The sequence below is a fragment of the Mustela nivalis genome (assembly GCF_964662115.1).
Source record: "Mustela nivalis genome assembly, chromosome: 4".
In the NCBI taxonomy this organism is placed as follows: domain Eukaryota; kingdom Metazoa; phylum Chordata; class Mammalia; order Carnivora; family Mustelidae; genus Mustela; species Mustela nivalis.
The window spans coordinates 6501566-6514714 of NC_139023.1; the positions used below are offsets into that span (position 1 = coordinate 6501566).

Sequence of the window (13149 nt, forward strand, 5' to 3'; positions counted from 1 at the left end):
AGACTGGGGAGAGATCATTGAAGGGGGACGAGAGCCACGAATGAGAGGTGACCTGAGGCCAAGTGAACAAAAAAAACACAAAAGTGTTTCAAGAAAGAGGACATGATCAGTTGTGTCAACTACTACTGGCCCATCAAACATGATGATCACTGAGAAGTCAAGGGCGACCATGACCCAGGGCAGATCCACTGGAGTGCTGATGAGTTAAAGAAAGAAGAGGAAGTAAATACGGGCACCTCTTTCATGGAGCTTTTCTCTAAAGGAAAGAACAGACTCTGTGCTCAATACGTTATTTTAAAGATGGGAGATATTACCTCACCCTGTGGTAAGCCGATGATGGCCCCCAAAGGGATCAGGTGCTAATCCTTGGAACCTGTAAATGTTACTTTACTTGGAAAAATTATCTCTCTATATATGATTAATTTAATTAATTTAATTTAATTAATTTAACTTCAGATGGGGAGATTATCTTGGATTATCTGGGTGGGTCCTAAATGCCATCACAAGTTGATGAGGGAGCAGGAGGCTGGCTGAGGACAAAGCAAAAGCTGGCGCCTTGCACCCCCCCTTCACCTGCTCCCCTCCATATGTGTAGCATTCCTCAGGCACCCCTGACTGCCATAAAACGATAAATAGTTAACTTGCAGAAATCACAGCCCTGCAAGGCAGGAGTCTCCCTTGGTTTGCCAATGTCCTTGAGATTTACAAACAAAGAAGTTACCTTATCAATAGCCCAATTTCCAAAGACACAGAACTCAGTTCCTCAAGCCCTAATGTCACCCTCCCCTCCATGAAAAACCGAAGGAGGCGGAGGTAGAAGGAAAAGTAAATCAAGTTAAATTTCTTCTAAACCTAAATCTCTTTAACAAGGATGCTTGATAGCAGGAATGTAACATTCCACCAGGAGACTCCCAATTGTCTTTACTTGATAGTAACCAGGCCTTCAATATCCTGATAGTGCTTTTTTCCGCATGTGTGGGCTAACCGGCCAGTTCTGCTTCTGTAAGATTGCTTTGTCTGCTTTCGCGCGGACCCCCTGACCCAATCCACTGACGCCAAGTATGCCTGTTCAAACTGTCAACCAATCAGCTCAGCACTACCCGAAACTTGTTTGTATCTGTCTACAAAAATCCTGCACCGACCCAGCTCCGGACCTCTCGGCGTTATCCGCAACGAGCGGCGCAGAGGTCCAGGTTCGAACCTGCAATAAACGACCCTTGCTGCTTGGCTTTGACTCACGTCTCTGATGGTCTTTTAAGGTGGGAGTAATACTCAGTTGGCATTTCAAAGTGTCCTTGTAAGAGAAGTGCAGAGGGAGATTTCACACACACACATCCCCCACACACACAGGAGAAGGGAATGTAAAAACAGAGCAGAGAGATTTGAAGATTTTGACCACGAAGATTGGAGTGACATAGCCACAGCTGTAGAATGCCCGTAGCCACCAGAAGCTTGAGGAAGCAAGGAGTGCATTCCTTCCCAGAGCTTCTGGAAGGAACATGGCCCTGCTGACACTTAGATTTCATCACAGTAGTACTGATTTTGGACTCTGGCCTCCAGAACTGTGGCATAATAAATTTCTGTTGTTGTAAGCCACCAGATTCATGTTATTTTATACAGCAAGCACGGACAAGGACATGCTAACAGAATGTGCTAAGACTACACTGACAGAAAACCTTGCCATTAGGCAATTACATATTCATTCTGTGATGATAATTTATTAAGATATTAGTTTGGTTCACTTCCTCTATATTATTATCTTTTCTCCTTCTAAGTAGACAACACATCTGCTTTTAATTTCTTTTCCTGAAGATTTTTTCAGGGTTGACCAGGGAAACTGCCTACTGTTAAAGGCAGAACATCTCTCCAGTGGAAGCCCAAGCTTGTTGCACCAATTATACTCGACATTGTGGGTGACATGGAAGGGGCAGGGGCGCACAGGGTGTAGCACAAACAGCGAGAATGGAGAGAGGAGTCCCAAAGACCAGAAAGAGGTTAAAGATCAGTCCTGCAATTACTGGGGACCTACCCCACTTTCTTATAGTACAAATGATGACCATGACTGGTTTGCAGCTCACTGGGATGAGGGTTTGGGGCCAGACGTAAATAGAAAAAGAGAGAAAAGTGGTGTTTTATAAACATACAGCTTTGTGAACTAAGATGTATACTTTCTGTATGTATTCACTGTTCCCTTCCACACCGTGCTGTAATCACCATGAGGACAGGGCCCTAATCTGTTTACCATTCTGTCCTCAGAGCCTAGCATTGTCTATGACCCATAGCAGGTACTCAGCAAGTACCGTTGTTTCGTTTCATTTCGTTCTACAGAAAGAGAACCAGCTAACAGTTCGCTGAGGATCAAAAAATTCAAAGATGTTCATAGGGCCACAGTGACCCACTCTGCTGGGCTCTCCAAGGGGATCCCTACTTATAAAGCTCCTCTCCCTCCCCCCGACCCCCAGCGTTCTGAGCAAAACAATACAAAGAGCAAAGATGAAAGCCAAAATATTATTACTGACAACAACCATGCTGGAGCACATGGATTTAGGTCCAAAGGACCTGGTCACTGAAACCCAGAAATGGGCAGACTGTCCCGGCACCCAGCAGGCTCCAGTGGTGCTGGGCCAGGCCGGGGGTCCCCTCAGGAAGGGAAGAGCAGACAGGGTTGGTGTTTCCCATGCGCCATCTTGCTTCCTACTGGAAGAAGGACAGAGCGGAGATGAGTGTGCCCAGGTCTTTTCCCCAATTCTATGAGGGGCCAGGAGAGTTGGGTTCCGGTCACCTTGCGTCTCACGTCAGCAAACAAGTATAATTGAATAAAAGCTCTAATGTGGTCCCTTCCACACACCCTGACCAGGGGCCTGGGTCTTCAGTGGCCCAAGGGCTGTGGATCAGCCTTTCTCTCCTTCATCCACACTCCTAAGGGCCCACCAGTGATGTCATCTAAATTCACAAGTTGAATTTGTATCCAAAAACTATTTTTTTCATATTTTATTTTTATTTAAGAGAGAGAAAAAGAGAGATGGAGCCATGGGTTGTGGGGGGAGGGGCAGACAGAGGGAGAAGCCAGTTCCCTGCACAGCCCATTAGGGGGCTTGATCCCAGGACCTGAGCTGAAGTCAGGTGCGTAACTGACTGAGTCACCCCAGCGCCCCCCGAATCTATTTTTGTGTAGCATACTTATCGTCCCATGAACATTTCAGATTAATTATGTGAACTGGGAATATAAGAGTGTGATACAAAAGAAGGAGGTTTCTATGAAAATTAAGCTTAGTGCTTTGGAAAGGGTTAATGAAGGTAGAGTTCCTGGTGTAGTTTAGGCAAAAATGATGACTGGGAACTTCAAGCAGGCACAGACTCCAAAAAAGGCTTGACATGAAAAGACTGAGCAAGTGAATGTACTGTTACGTTTTAGAGTAAAGTGAAATGCTTCGAGGACTTGATATCATTCTGTATAAGTCCCTGTGTTCCTCTTTCGGTTTGTTTCGGTTTGCTTTCTAGCCAACTACTGGTCCCAATCACGTTGAGTAAAAGGCTTCTGACATAGATAACTCAGTCGCTGTGGGTCAGTTAGCCAGGTTTTCTGCAGTTTTCCTCTTCCCAAACTGCTGTCCTAGAGTCATGTACCCGTGTAGGGTCTATTGCCGGGTATTTCACATTCATTTCTGAAATAAACACTACTCACAGGAGGACCCAAGGCTTTGTTGCCTTCTCCTTGGAAGTTAGGTTATTAAGTAAGTTATTTTGCTCCTTGAAATTATTCAAACGGAGCTTCGAGAAGGGAAGTCCTCAAATGTTTTGTCGGGTGTCAGAACCAGCAAGGGGTTAAGGACAATACTTACAGGCCCGGGTCGTCTTGGGTGGAAAGTTTTCTTAAGAGTTTGGCTGGTTCCTTTGCTCTTTTCCTGACACCCTGACAATAGGCCCACGTGTCCTCCAGTTTCCTGTCGGGATCCAGCACCTCCAGCACCTTGAATAAGAGCTACAAACAGAAAACCACCTTGGAGAGAAGACCAATGTGCCAAAAAAGAGAAGCCCCTGGATTCTAAAGCAGAACAGACCAACATGCTCCTCCTTGGCGTTGCTTTTCCAGCGGTTAAGCCGTTCATCGGTTTCTGTGCGAGTCCTGGGCTGGGCGCCATGGGTAGGTGTCCCCCACCTAGATATTAGGGATCGGCTGTTGTGCTGCGTCCGTCTCCTCCAGACGGAATAGTCCCCCTGGGCCTACCCCAGTCCCTCACTGCTCCCCTGAGCCAAGTGCCTCCAGATAGTTTTTGCTTTTAACTTCCTCCCACACATAACAGTGTCTAGATTTTTCTTGGACTCCATCCTTGCTGCATGGGCAGGCCAGGACAGTTGAGACCACGGTGACTGGTTGAGCAACAGGCACACAAGCCAAGCCAGGTTTTACCCACGGGAACTAGGCGATGGGATTTTGCTGGAAGCACGCAAAAAGAGGTGATCTTTTTCTTGGCAGAATTTCAATCTAGAGCAGCTGGTGGCCATCATGGTACCATAAGAAGAGATCCCGCCTCAGAAAGAAGCCAACACACCTCGCTGGCGAGGTCAGACATGGAAATAAGGGCCACAATCCCAAGTGCCATCTGGGGGTGAGTGGAAACAATCTGCTTGTCATGGGCTCAGCAGCTCTGGCCTGTAGGAGGCCCAGGAGGAAAACCCCAGGCAGAAAACTGATTAGAAATTCTGGTTGTCCTTTCTACAGACTCTTCTGCCACCAATCACTTATTCATTTATTCACTTTGCACGAATCCTTACTGAGGGTCTACCCCACGGCGGGTATAGTGGAGCACAGTGAAAGATGCCGATGAAGTCCCCGCCCTTCTAGAGATTCTACTCCAGCAAGGAGCCCAGGGGCGACAAGAGCTATGACGAAAAATAGGTCACGACGAGTGCTAGAGGATGGGGCAGAGGGGAAGTGTTATTTTATGAGACATCTGAGCAAGGATCTAAAGCATGTGAAGGAGTGAGCCAGACAGACGTGTAGGGGCAGGTGTCGGGGCACAGAAGGGAGATCAGAACTGGACATGCTTGCTCAAGTTCACAGAGCAGCCAGGAGGTCAGCATGGCCAGGGCAGGGTGAGAGCAGGGGTGAGGCTGCAGCGGGAGCAGAGCAGGGGTGGGGCAGCGAGCAGACAGGCACACAGGGCCTTTCAGGCCATGGCAAGGACTTGACTCTGACTAAGAAAGGGCCCTGGGAGGGCTTTGCAGAGAAGTCAGGCTCGCGGAGTGCCCGAGGGAGCAGACTACGTGGGCGTAGGCAGGGCAGCAGGCCCTGTAAGCTCCCTGCCCAATATCCATTCCGCCTTTTTCCTTAAACCTAACAGAATTATATTCCAGATTTTGTTTTCCGTCTCAATGCCCAACCAAGAAACTCCATTTTCTAGTGTCCCACAGCAGCTAGAAGTGCTCAGAGGAATGAGATGTTTGCCACGAAGGTTGTCATTTGTCTAATTAAAAGACAGTCCACTGGCCCGGACCCTTTAACCTTGGCCCCCTTCCCCTTCTCGTTTGAAAGACAGACTGGATGCCTGCAGGCCTGGAAGCGCCCTGGGATACAGGAATGGGAGCCACAGGCTAAGGATTCCGGAGCTCAGAGTCAAAGGCAGCCGGGACGCGGGGCGTACTGAAGCCACCGTCCAAACCCAGCCTGACCATGTGGTCAGTTTCCCCAGAACCTTGCAGGCCCCCCACCCCACGCCCCATCTGAGACCTAAGTACCACGGACACCTCCCGACACCAGGCTAAAGGAACAGAAGCAAGACTGACAATGTCCCCGGTGGCTCCTGCCCTCAAAAAGGCCCAGGCGAAGCAGGCTGGTAGAACTTCGGGGTGAAGACGTCGAATGTTTCTGGTTTACTGGAACTTTCGAAGTTGTGTGGCTTCATAGCAAACACAGGGAGCCGCCAGTGTGTTGCTGCCAGTGTCCTTCCCGGGAGCAAGGAAGGCTGCACCAGCCCCCTGGGGCGCACCCACTTGTCCCCCCAACCCCGCAAACACATCACCCCTCAAAGGAGCTCCCCCACATCTAAGGGGAATTCCTCTGGAGGCCCTCCCACAGCCCTAGGTCAGGAGGTCACCTCAACGGGCATGTCCTCTCCCAGATTAGGGTAGAGAGCCAAAGGGTGCGGGGTCCGCTGGGCTTCCACGTCCGCCAGGAAGGCCCCCCGCGCCCGCTGCGCAGGGGACAGCTCAGGAAACGGGGCTGCTCCCTCGGGCCACCTGCGCTGCCTCTTCTCTGGGGCGGGTCGGCGAGCTGGGGGACGGATCTGGGGGAGAAAGGCCTCCTGAGGACCGCGAGTGAGCAGAGCCTCGCACGGCGGGCAGCCCCTCCGGAAGTCATCCAGGCCCTTCTTCACGAACGTCCACCGCAGGCCGTCCAGGGCGGGGGGGCGCGGCGGCCGGTGCCTGGGCTTTGTGAAGCCCTGGGAAGGCAGACGCTCTTCGCACCTGGAAGACAGCACGCACCACGGGGGAGGTTGGAAGGAGGTTGGCCTCCACCTTTCTTGAGGGCGTGAGGTAGGGGAGGAGGCGTGGAGGGGGAGAGCTAATCGGACTCCTAGCTCGCGGCCCACCACCTCGGGCCTATGCACGGCCCCTCCCCTGTTCGCTTTAGGCTGTTGGCCCGCATCGCACGCTCACTGCTCTCCCTGCACAGGCAAAACCCCTCTCCCAGATTTGAAATGTTCCCTCTCACGTCTACCCGCCTTGTAATATCTGCATCGTTCTTGTATGTGCGTTTTTTCTTCACTTACATCAATGGGACCGGTCCACTTCTTACTGATTTGCCAAGCACCATATTATAAAGGCCCATCCATGCCACTAGGAGTAAATCTAATGTTATTACCACCAGGTTCATCTACCCATTCTCCTTGTCACAAGTTGCAACAAAGGACCAGAGGGCAGGGGGAAGAATCTGGATCCCAGGGATCACTCACTCTTAACCGGCTGAATGACTTTGGCACTTCATTTAACCTCTGTGGGCCGCAGTTCACTCCCTAAACCCAAAGGGTCAAAGTTTTCAAACTGGCCGTCCACGGGCAGCATGGGGCCTACAGACCTGTCATTTGGACCCTTGTCTCTTTGAATAAGAATTAGAACAGGGGCACCTGGGTGGCAGTGGGTTAAAGCCTCTGCCTTCAGCTCAGGTCATGGTCCCAGGGTCCTGGGATCGAGCCCCGCATCGGGCTCTCTGCTCAGCAGGGAGCCTGCTTCCCTCTCTCTCTCTGCCTGCCTCTCTGCCTACTTGTGATCTCTGTCTGTCAAATTAAATAAATAAAATCTTTAAAAAAAAAAAAAGAATTGATCAGTTAACTTATATCAAGGACTTCTTATATAACAGGCATGTTCTAAATGCTTTACATGCATGAACTTACCTAAATCTCATAACAATCCAATGAAGTAGGTACCGAGTACTAGCATTATTCCCACTCATAGATAAGGAAATTGAGCCTCAAAGAAGTTTGGAACAAAACAATCCCTTGTGAGAGATCCCCTAGCTAATAAGTGGTAGAGGGGGGATTTTAATCCAGGTGGTGTGACTCCCAAGAAAGGTGTTTGAGCCCTACATACATAATCTAGAACAAAAATTAGGTTCTCTGGGAACACTGGGTCCAAGTTTCCATGGAGCCACCAATTGGTATAATAGTTGCCCTCTATAGACAAGTCCTAGGCTCTCTTAGTCACAGTCTCCACCCTTCCCTACTGCCTTATTCTACCCAGCCTGCTTCCCCCAGTTCCCTTACCCACCAGACCCCTGTCTGCACAGGGGTCTGTTAGGGTATGACTATGAGATGGAAGCAGTTGATGGAAGGAAAATGAGACTCGTTCCTAGATAATCTAATATATCTTAGCCATCAGGACTGGGAACTTGAGCAGCTTAAGGGCAGGTCACTCATTATCTTAATACATCACTTCCTTAGTCAGATAGTTCTAGATTATTGGTGTCTTTCCCTAAAGCCTCTTCACCTCCAGGCCCCTTTCATCTGTAACACTCTTTATACCAAATCTACTCCGTGTTGCACTCAACCCTGCGGGCACGAGGCATTTTTAAGAGTTTCCCGCTTAATTCCTATTTTTTCCTTATGAGTCCTAGAAACTTCTTGCTTGCTGGGTGTGCGTATGTGTGTGTTTGGGCTTAAACCAGCTCTACTGTGAAGATCTAGATGAAAGGATACAAAAATTCGCTCATTGAAACAAACAAAACACTCTTAAGGAGCTGAACAGCAGGGTGTTGAAGTTTCATCCAACCTTAACATCTGATGACCCGTTCGGCATGACCTACTAGCAAGCAACCTTCTACAATATTAGACACCTTTACAAAGTTTATTTTCCACACATTTACAAGTAACTCAGACATCCAAGCACTTCATGAAATCAAATCTGATGACTGATATTTTTGCTTAGGGACAGTTATATCACTCAAAAATGGGGACAGCCTGGGAGCTAGTTCCAGTCTCATAGAATGTTAGAGCTGGTGGGACCTGAAGGAAATCTAGTCCACCTCCTCTCAGACACTGAGTTCGGAGAGATGAACAAGCGTCCACTAGGGCTGGAGGCCTGCCCACTGCCCCGCTTGCCTCTCAGAGCTAATAAACTTCCCTCTGTGTTTTATTAAGTCTATGAAAATTTTTGCTTGGCCCAAAAAATCTAACTGGACACTTTTTTCCCCTAAACATTCACTATTTTCACAGTCATTAGCATATGCTACATGGATCAATATTTCCATCTGTAAGAATTACAAGAGCATTGATCATTTATCCTAAAGAAATGAAAACCTATGTTTGTATAAAAACCTGTACACAAATGTTGATAGCAACAACCAAAAACTAGAAACACCTACATATCCTTCAATAGGTCAAATGAATAAAAAACAGTGGCACATCTGTACCAGCAACAAAAATGAAAGAATGGGGTGCCTGGGTGGCTCAGTGGGTTAAAGCCTCTGCCTTTAGCTCAGGTCATGGTCCCAGGGTCCTGGGATCGAGCTCCGCATCGGGCTTTCTGCTCTGCAGGGAGCCTGCTTCCTCCTCTCTCTCTGCCTCTCTGCCTACTTGTGATCTCTGTCTGTCAAATAAATAAATAAAAATCTTAAAAAAAAAAAAAAAAGAACAAACTACTGGGACACCTGGGTGGTTCAGTCAATTAAGTGTCAGCCTTGAGCTAAGGTCATGATCTCAGCGTCCTGGGATCCAGTCCCGCATCAGGCTTCCTGCTCAGCAGGGAGCCTGCTTCTCCCTCTGCTTCTGCTCACCACCTCCATGCTCTCTCTCAAATAAATAAATAAATATATTTTTTAAATGGACAAACTACTAATATGATGGCTGGATGGATCTCAAGGGCTTTATGCTGAGTGAGGAAAAAAAAGCTCATCTTAAAAGGTTTTATACTGGGGCGCCTGGGTGGCTCACTGGGTTAAAGCCTCTGCCTTTGGCTAGGGTCATGATCCCAGGGTCCTGGGATCAAGCCCCGTGTTGGGCCCTCTGCTCAGAGGGGAGCCTGCTTCCCTTCCTCTCTCTCTGCCTGCTTCTCTGCCTAATTGTGGTCTCTGTCTGTCAAATAAATAGATAAAATCTTTTTTTTTTAAAGAAAGGTTTTATACTGTATTATTCTATTTATCTAACATCCCCAAAAGAACAGAGTTATGGAAATGAAGTACCATATTGGCTGCCAGAGGCTGGGGGTGGGGAAGGAGTGCTGACAAAGGGGTTGCAAGGAGTAGGGGCCTTGTGGTGAGACAGTTGTTTTGTTCCTTGATGAATACACATGACAAAACTTCATGGAAGTTTATACACACCCAACTGCAAGCAAGAGCAGGTGAAACCTCAGCACGGTCTGTGGTCTAACTAATACATTGTGTCAGTGCGCATTTCCTGCTTCCGTACGGTGCAGCGGTTACCTAGGCTAGTTCGCTGGAAGCAGCTGGGGGAAGGGTCCATGGCACCTCTGTACTGTTTTTGCAACTTCCTGTAAGTCTGCAATTATTTCAAAACAAGAACTTTGAAAATGTGGGGGAAAAGAATTTCCAGAAGGTCTCCTAATTGCTAAAATGTGTGCAGTATATGCTTTACGGATGACACGTCGGTTACTCCTCACAAAAGTCCTCTAACGCTGGCTCATTATGTTGTTCCCATTTCACCGCCCGGCAAACGGAGCCCAGAAGGAGCTGTAGCTCGTGCAAGGTCGCGAGGCAAACGAGAGGAGCTGCCGGCCTTGACTCGGCCTCTGCGGTTCTAGACCTTGAAATCTGCCGCCACGTCGGGCTGCGTCCCAGCAGCCGAACTCCGGCTCCTACACAGCTCAAGGGACCCGCGGAGACAGAAAGCCTCGGGTGGCTGCCCTGCGAGGGTGACGCCGGCCGTTCCACAGGCCGCAGAGCGCCCCAGCACCGGGGCTCCCCCAGCCCAGACGCAGGCCCGGTTCGGCCACAGGCACAAGCGCGGGGTGGGGGGTGCGAAGCCCCAGACCCGGACTAACCGGGAGAAGGCGGCGGGAGACCAAGCTCTCCGGGGGCCTCGGTCCCCGGCCCGGAGCGGGTTTGTGGGTCCGCCTGCCCCGGAGGCCGCCGCGGGAAACACGGGCTGCGCGACCGCAGCGCCGGGCGCGGGTGGTTTCTGTGACCACCGAGCAGCGGCCGAGCGGCCGGGGAGGGAGGGCGGGAGACCTCCTGCCCGACCCCGCCGTCCGCGCCCCCGCGCCCGCCCCCCGACCCTCCACCCCGCCCCCCGACCCCTCACCCCGCTCCCCGCCCTCCGCACCCGCCCACGGCTCCCCACCCCCACTCCCGCCCCCGCCCCGCCGCCCCAGCGTCGCGCGGAGCAGGCGCCCCCACGCGGCACCCGCCGGAGACGGTCACCGGGAAGCGCTTACCGGGGCCCCCGGTGCCCGCCCGCTGGCCCCCGCGTGGGCGCCGCAGGCCCGCACAGCCCCCCGGGCTCGGCCATGGTCTCCCCGGCCCGGCGAGCACAGCCCGGCCCCCGCGGTGCGTGTTCCGGCCGCCCGCGTCGCTAGGAGACCGCGGAGCCCTGCGCCCGCCGGGTTCGCCCCGGCGCCCCCTTGCGCCCCCGGCGTTCCCCGGCCTCGCGCCGGCCGGACGCCTGCTCTGCTCAGCCGGGTTTCCAGAAGGGGCTGTCGAAGGAGAGCAAGACGCGGCCGTCGGGACGGACGGACGGACGGATGGACGGATGGATGGACGGACGCACGGACGGATGCACGGACGGATGCACGGATGGACGGACGGATGCACGGACGGACGGACGGATGGACGGACGGACGGATGCACGGACGGGTGCACGGATGGACGGACGGATGCACGGACGGACGGATGCACGGACGGACGGATGCACGGACGGACGGATGCACGGACGGACGGACGGATGGACGGACGGACGGATGCACGGACGGATGCACGGATGGACGGACGGATGCACGGACGGACGGACGGATGGACGGACGGACGGATGCACGGACGGATGCACGGATGGACGGACGGATGCACGGACGGACGGATGCACGGACGGACGGACGGATGGACGGACGGACGGATGCACGGACGGATGCACGGACGGACGGATGCACGGACGGACGGACGGATGGACGGACGGACGGATGCACGGACGGATGCACGGACGGACGGATGCACGGACGGACGGACGGATGGACGGACGGACGGATGCACGGACGGATGCACGGATGGACGGACGGATGCACGGACGGACGGATGGACGGACGGACGGATGGACGGACGGACGGACGGACGGATGCACGGACGGACGGACGGATGGATGCACGGACGGATGCACGGACGGATGCACGGACGGATGGACGGACGGACGGACGGACGGATGCACGGACGGATGCACGGACGGACGGATGCACGGACGGACGGACGGATGGACGGACGGACGGATGCACGGACGGATGCACGGATGGACGGACGGATGCACGGACGGACGGATGCACGGACGGACGGACGGATGGACGGACGGACGGATGCACGGACGGACGGATGCACGGACGGACGGACGGATGCACGGACGGATGCACGGATGGACGGACGGATGCACGGACGGACGGATGGACGGACGGACGGACGGACGGATGCACGGACGGACGGACGGATGGATGCACGGACGGATGCACGGACGGATGCACGGACGGATGGACGGACGGACGGACGGACGGATGCACGGACGGATGCACGGACGGACGGATGCACGGACGGACGGACGGATGGACGGACGGACGGATGCACGGACGGATGCACGGATGGACGGACGGATGCACGGACGGACGGATGCACGGACGGACGGACGGATGGACGGACGGACGGATGCACGGACGGACGGATGCACGGACGGACGGACGGATGCACGGACGGATGCACGGATGGACGGACGGATGCACGGACGGACGGATGGACGGACGGACGGACGGACGGATGCACGGACGGACGGACGGATGGATGCACGGACGGATGCACGGACGGATGCACGGACGGATGGACGGACGGACGGACGGACGGATGCACGGACGGATGCACGGACGGACGGATGCACGGACGGACGGACGGATGGACGGACGGACGGATGCACGGACGGATGCACGGATGGACGGACGGATGCACGGACGGACGGATGCACGGACGGACGGACGGATGGACGGACGGACGGATGCACGGACGGACGGATGCACGGACGGATGCACGGACGGACGGATGCACGGACGGACGGATGCACGGACGGACGGACGGATGGACGGACGGACGGATGCACGGACGGACGGATGCACGGACGGACGGACGGATGCACGGACGGATGCACGGATGGACGGACGGATGCACGGACGGACGGATGCACGGACGGACGGATGGACGGACGGACGGACGGACGGATGCACGGACGGACGGACGGATGGATGCACGGACGGATGCACGGACGGATGCACGGACGGATGGACGGACGGACGGACGGACGGATGCACGGACGGACGGATGCACGGACGGACGGACGGATGGACGGACGGACGGATGCACGGATGGATGCACGGATGGACGGACGGATGCACGGACGGACGGATGCACGGACGGACGGACGGATGGACGGACGGACGGATGCACGGACGGACGGATGC

The 13149-nt window shown here is 53.6% G+C and overlaps 1 protein-coding gene across 2 annotated transcripts in view; it reads right to left on the reverse strand.

Moving 5' to 3' along the window:
• Positions 1-11244, reverse strand: part of LOC309862774 (protein FAM47E-like) — a 37130-nt gene extending 25886 nt beyond the window's left edge. For both annotated transcript variants that reach the window (XM_082727000.1, XM_082727001.1), the window contains exons 1-3: positions 10888-11244; positions 6099-6468; positions 3843-3982 (exon numbers count right to left, since the gene is read on the reverse strand). In XM_082727000.1, the coding sequence (XP_082583126.1) occupies positions 3843-3982; positions 6099-6468; positions 10888-10961 (584 nt within the window). In that variant the 5' untranslated portion in view covers positions 10962-11244. The remainder of the gene's footprint in view (positions 1-3842; positions 3983-6098; positions 6469-10887) is intronic.
• Between the last annotated feature and the right edge of the window lie 1905 nt (positions 11245-13149).